This window comes from Marmota flaviventris, chromosome Y (assembly GCF_047511675.1).
Source record: "Marmota flaviventris isolate mMarFla1 chromosome Y, mMarFla1.hap1, whole genome shotgun sequence".
NCBI lineage: Eukaryota > Metazoa > Chordata > Mammalia > Rodentia > Sciuridae > Marmota > Marmota flaviventris.
Genome location: NC_092519.1, coordinates 5,817,737 through 5,824,471, shown reverse-complemented (window position 1 = coordinate 5,824,471; position 6,735 = coordinate 5,817,737). Strand labels below are relative to the sequence as shown.

At 35.3% G+C, this 6,735-nt stretch overlaps 1 protein-coding gene across 1 annotated transcript; it reads left to right on the top strand.

Annotated features, from left to right (window-relative positions):
• The first annotated feature begins 2,693 nt into the window (after positions 1 to 2,693).
• Positions 2,694 to 3,199, top strand: LOC139703554 (uncharacterized protein CXorf51A-like). Its single transcript, XM_071607057.1, has 2 exons — positions 2,694 to 2,819; positions 2,978 to 3,199. Exons 1-2 carry the CDS (start codon positions 2,694 to 2,696, stop codon positions 3,197 to 3,199), a joined length of 348 nt encoding a protein of 115 aa, XP_071463158.1.
• The last annotated feature ends 3,536 nt before the right edge of the window (positions 3,200 to 6,735 follow it).

Here is a 6,735-nt window from a genome sequence, read left to right as displayed (position 1 = left end):
CATATATCTGAGATCTTCTGCACATAGCACAGTAATGCTGTCTCAATGTTACTGTATAAAACTGCATAATGGACACCGATCTCAGCTTAGCTGACAAAGTACTCATTTTGTAAGCACTCAGATAATTATATGATACTCATTAAGTTCTACCAAGTTAATGATGAAAATTCATTTTCTTTAATATACCAGGACTGTTTCAGTGTACAGGAAAAGAACAGTACCGCTGGCAACTGCTTTGCTTTGTACCTCTATGCAGATTCCAGAGGGGCAACTATGTGCAATTTGCCTTTCCAAAGGAAGCAATCAAATATCTTCATGTTTGTTGTGCCACAAAAACAAGACCTCAGCTCTGCCATGATTTTATTCTCTTTTAGTGCTGAGTAATATCCCATTGTGTATATATGACACATTTTTTTTTTATCCATTCATCCACTGAAGGGCATCTACGCTGGGTCCACTGTTTAGCTATTGAGAATTGTGCTGCTATAAACATTGATGTGGCTATGACCCTGTAGTATGCTGCTTTTAAGAAGAGGATAAACAATTAACAAATATATGAAAAAATGCTCATCATCTCTAGCAATCAGAAAATGCAATCAAAACTACTCTAAGATATCATTTCACTCCAGTCAGAATGAAGACTCTTCTTCATTCTAGCTTAATTTTGAACATATATAGCCCCCTTTTGGTTCCTCAGTCACTTCTCCCCAGCATGTGACAGGAATTTGTTAAATTCATTCAGTCCCTTCTGATTCATTCTCCTTTCACAGATGAAAGGTGAATTCAGCTCTTTCATATGTTAAGGGATTTGGACATTTCAGGAATAAACTATTAGCAGGTCCACTTGGGTACATATCGAAAATCACAACCGACAGCTACCTTTAGGCTTTTCTTTTCTAGATTTCACATGTGAGGGAACCCCTGAGATATTTGTAGAACTGAGAAATATTATTAATAAGAAATTATCTCATAGTTTCTATGAGTCAAGAATCTGGGTTCAGATTGGTTGTCCTCTAGCTCTGGGTCTGCTTTATAAGGGTGAATTATCCCAAGGCTCAACTGGGAAGGATCCTCTTCCTAATTAAATCAAGTAGCTGTTATTTGGATTCAGTGCTCTGCAGTTTATTTTGCTGAGGACTCAGTTCCTCCTAAGGTATTCCTTAAAATGTGGGCCTCTTTATTGAGCATTTCATAATATGTTTTAATAAAAATGAGAAAGCACATGTGCAAGAGAGATTGCTACCAAGAAAGTGTTCTAGCAAAGATAAAATTGATGATGTTAATGGCATTCCATTACTTTTGTAGGATTTTAGCTATTAGAAGCAAATCTCTAGATACAGCCCATACTCATGCCATTCAACTGAACTGGATTACACAAGGGTATAAACATCAATTGGTTAAGATCACTGAGATCCTATGAGAAGCTGCATTCTAAATAAAAAATTGATGATTGTGTAGGGAAACATAAAGTACAAATCTGTTGGGAAGGTGGACTGATATATTCTAGAAAACAATGTGGCAATATTTAGTAAAATTATTGCTTTGGACTGAATGTGCCTCCCAAAATTCACATGTTAATACCCTTATCATTAATGTGATGGTAATTGGAGATAGGAGATAATTAAATTTGGTCATGAGGGCTGTGTCTCAGATTAATGCCCTTATTAAAAGAGGAAGACCCCTAAATCTCTCCTTCTGTATGCATCCACCAAAGAAAGCATATGAAGACGTAACCCGGAAACCAACCTTCATTAGAACCTGACTATGCTGCTACAAAACACAGAAACCAGTTATGATACATTCAAACATACATTTAACAAGGCCATATACAAGGACAGAATTCAAATATAAAATAATAATTCTATTGTTGAGAAGGGAACTAGTGCTAGATTCTAAGAAGAAAGAAAAATTTGAATAAAAGAGAAGGAATCTTGCAAAACTCAATGATGATAATGTGACCAGGCTCCAAAAATAGAATAAAAATAAGGATAAAATGCAATTTTCATCAGTGGGTAGTTAATTTTATTCCTTTCCTATAAGTTGAAGGCCTGGAAGAAAACAATTTTAAAAATTGGCAGCCTTTAATGCCAAATGCAGTAAGTATATTGATATCCATTAATGGGAATATGTCTTGTTTGTAGCATTATTCACATATCTTCTGATAATTAAAGAAAAATATAACCATATTACTTTTGGATGGATTTTAGGTACATTATCCAAAATACTAACTAATGGCTAAGGGAAAGATAGCAGAATGAGTTTGTAGGAGTAGCTTTGGGGAATACTTTGGTAGAGGAAGATCTCTACCACCTGTACTACCACTATTGAACACTATATAAGAATTAGGGTGGGGTGGCTCTTTCAGGTATATTAAAGAAAAGTCTCCTTTGCCCAACCAGATCATTTTTGCCTTCCTAGCATCTCCTCTCCCCCACATCCCAGAAGTGCCAAGAGTGTTGATTTGCAATATCTAAGCTATAGCCTGGTTTCCCTAGCAACCTCCCTAGCCTCTTCATGTACAGAAGTGTCAGAGAGAGTGCTTTGTGAGGTCTAACCTCCTCCTTAGTCCTCATTGGCTGGGGAGTAACTTGCTGGCCAATGAAGGCTGAAGGGTGTGGCCCTTCATTGTCTTGGGAGGACATATATGCCTAGGATCCTTACAGCTCTTCATAAGACCACTGGGAGGCTTCAGTATGGCTAAGGCAACCAAGAAATCACAGAAGCCTAATGCAGATATGGCCCAGTCAACATCATCGATGAAAGAAAGAAAGAATATGAAGACTTCCTATCATCACTCCAGATGCGGAAGAGGCAGCAAGGTAAGATAACCCAACCCAAGCTTCTCCTTTCTGCATTCATTCCCCACGACCTAAGACTCCTATTTATTTTTCATCTGGCACAAACCCCTACTTCACATGTATATCCTATCTTCTTTTCCCAAACCAATGCCCTTATGGCCTCTCTGTTGTCCTTACAGATACTAAAGTCCACCAATAAGGGTAAAAAAACACTTCAAAATAATTCAAGCAAAAGAGACTCAGAAAAGCCTTCCACATCTCTGAAAAAATCTAAGAAAACTAAAGGAACAATACTCTTTGGTCATTATCATCGGCTAAATGAAAAACTGAATAGAGAGCCAGAAATGGAAAATACCCCAGAAACCTCCAGCATTTCAAGTGATGATCTGGACAGCAAGTAATTGAGTGGGGCCAGAGACCTCAGAATAATCTGCAGAGTGTCCAGAGGTCTGGCAGCTAAGAAATGGCTCAATTTTACCACAGGTTACTAACATTAATGGTGGTGAAAATAAAATCAATCTGATGTGAAAAGATGTGTATCTCTGTGAGCCTCTGATGCTGGAGTGGGAACAAATAAAAGGTAGAAGTAGGTGTTTGAGAAGGGAGAGATGTGGGATCTGTGGAGTTGGAGTTCAAAAGATAAATTGTTATCCACACATTGAAGGATAAAGACAAAGTGAGGACTGAGGACTGAAGACAAACTTCCTCTTTATACTTGATCCCACAGGCAAGGCGAAAAGGACTTCATGTTTCTCCCTATTTGTGTATGGCTTTAGTATGTAGATTTCCAGAAACTGTATAAGGTGAGGCATGTGAGTGGCAGTATCTCAAAAAATATACAAGGAGTCACCTGAGGAACACTGACCTCATAGTGGTGTTTGTTACTCCATACCCTATTATGTAAGCAACTAATGGCTCTCAGAAGGGCTAAAGAACTCACTCTATCATCCCTAGGAAAGTAATGGTGATTGAAAGAACAAATCCAGAACCAATCAGCCCACTTAAGAAATTTGGGGTAGAGTAAGCCATTGGGAGTGGTCTGCCTCATGTGCTGGCAAGAAAATGGAGCATTCATTGTTCATGGAGAAGTTTTAAGCAACATGGCTCCTCCTACAAATATCTTTAAGCTTTATCTTTTTCAAAGTTGTTTTCATCCATGAAAAGAGTTTCATGCTTAATTTATGGAACTATAATTGAAGCACAAGAACCTGTACGTGATTAAAAAGTTTGTATGTGGGCTGGGGTTGTGGCTCAGTGGTAGAGCACTTGTCTGGCATCTGTGAGGCACTGGGTTTGATCCTCAGCATCACATAATAATTAAATAAAATAAAGGTATTGGGTCCACCTACAACTATTTTTTTAAAGTTCGTATGTTTTATCACACACACACATACTAATCACAATTATAAGAGTGAATATATCCATCATTCCTTAAAATTTCCAAATGCTGTTAGTCCCTTTTGTGATAGTAAAATACCTGAGGATGGGTACATTATTTTTTAAAAAAAGATTTCACAATTTTGGAAGCTGAAAGTCTGAGATTGGGCAGCCTCACCTAGTTGGCCTCTGATGAGGGCCTTCCTGCTATGTCATAACATGGGCTGATGGCTTCACATGATGAAGGAAGTATGTGTGTGTGTATGTGAGAGGTAAATCACATGGAAAGAGAGAAACAGAGTAGGAAAGGGTCAAAATTGCTCCTTTATAACATCTCTTCTCTCATGGAAACAAATTCAGTCCTACAATCAGCATGATGAGCATTAGTATCTTCAGAGGGGTGATTATTAAAGGGGTGATCATCTCCCACTAGGCCCCACCTCTTAAAGTTGTCTTCCAACCTTTCAATACCAAATATACTGGGGACCAAACCATATTCAAACTACAGCATGCTTCTTGGCAATATCTCCCTCCTACCCCTCCCTGTACCCCCATCTCCAGGTAACTACTGTCTTGCTTGTGGCCACTATCAGTTTCCATTTTCTAGAGGTTTATAAAAATGGAGTCATGAAATATATACTCTTTTTTTCATCTAGCCTCTTAGAAAATTCTTCTCACCCCTCAAAAATCTTTTATTGTTTTAATTTCTAAAAGATGCCTGCAGTCAGTAAGTTTTTTTTTAAGTTATAGTTGGACACAAAGCCTTCATTTTATTTATTGAATTTTATGTGGTGCGGAGGATTGAACTTAGTGCCTCACGTGCTAGGCGAGTGCGCTATCACTGAGCCACAACCCCAGCCCTGCTAATAAGTTTTAAATGTGTATATATAAGGTACAAAAAGGACATTATTAGCACTTGTACATTAATTATCAGATATATTATGTGAGGGAATTAATGTGGAGAAATTATTGTTATACTATTAACCTTAGATATCATGTAATTAAGTTACTGCTTTCCTTTCTAAAGTAAGTTCCTCAGGATCTAGTATGGCTTGCAGTGCATTTCAGGCCACTATTCTGTGGTCTTGTATGACACATGTATTCTAGCACTTAAACAGCTGTTTCTAAATAAACATTGATAGCACGGTGATTGTAAAATAAAAGCAATAATATAAAAGAAATTAATTTCTTATGTGCTGTCATTTCATGAAGAGTTTATTTGTGCTCATGCTTAAATCAGTAAATCAAAGTGCAAATGAGAGTTTAAGTTCTTACATGATTTATGCGTGTACTTTGATGAAGTTGAATTATATCTTTAAAAGTAAATTTATTCTTGTTTAATTGTTCAATGTTTATTTAAAAAATATTAAATGTAACACCATATGGATGATTTATTAGTTGACTAGATTGTACCTTTTGCTTTTCTATCCATTATTACTTCTTGTTTAAATTCATGATTATTATTCTTCTATTGAAGAGTGAGCATTTAAAAACATTGGCCACTTAGAGTTTAATATGTCATTTATGCCAATGGTTAACAATATTTTTCATCATATTTTGCTCCTAGGATATGACTGTTTTTATTTTGAACATCTTTATTTAGATATAATTGACATGTAATAAATTACATGTAATAAATTACACATAAAATAATAAATTAGATTTAACATTTCACCTGTAAAACCATCACCATTATTAAAAAAAAAAAAAAAAAAGAATATTATCATTACCTAAACAGTTTTCTCAAACCACTTCCCCAAGCCCTGTCCATTGCCATACAAGCACTGATCAGCTTTCTGGATCTGTAGATTAGTTTATATTTTCTAGAGTTTTATATAAATGGAATCACAATTTGTACTTTTGTATGGTTCTTTCACTCAGTGAAAATTGAGAGTCATCAATATTATTGAGTACATCTACATTACAAGATTTGCATATATTATGATTTTAAGTAGCATTAAATTGAATCTCCACCAATTAGTTACCTTATTCCTTTCACTCAAGTTGCCCCAATGGTTATGTCTTCCACAAATATATTACTTTTTCATTAGGAAATTGATATTGACACAATTCATTTAACTTACTAATATTTCACCAGGTTTACATTAACAAATTTTTATATGTATTTGTGTTTGGTTCTGTGGAATTTTCTCATGTGTAGCATTTTCTGTAACTATTACTATAGTCAACATGCAGAACAGTTCCATCCAAGGAACACTTTTGCTACATATATATATATATATATATATATATATATATATATATATATATATATATATAACCATAGTCACCTCTAGTCACTTCTCCATCCCTGAAATCAAGTAATTTATTCTTTATGATTTTTATGATTTTTTTCATTAGAAAAAAATGTTACATAAATGGAATAACTCAGTTTGGAACCATTTTGTATCTTTCTTTTTTCACTCAGAATAAATCTCCTGTGATCTAATCAATATGTGTGTAATAATAGTTTTTTTGTTTGCTTCAATCATTCATTGATTAATCCATTTGGTTTGATAAATCATTAATTTATTAAAGAACACTATGTAGCCACAATTCT

What these genes read in the sequence shown, in the direction of transcription:
- LOC139703554 (XM_071607057.1), top strand. Translation starts at nt 2,694, where the DNA reads ATGGCTAAGGCAACCAAGAAATCACAGAAGCCTAATGCAGATATGGCC. An exon ending in GATGCGGAAGAGGCAGCAAG is followed by an intron (nt 2,820 to 2,977) that starts GTAAGATAACCC and finishes TTGTCCTTACAG; the next exon opens with ATACTAAAGTCCACCAATAA.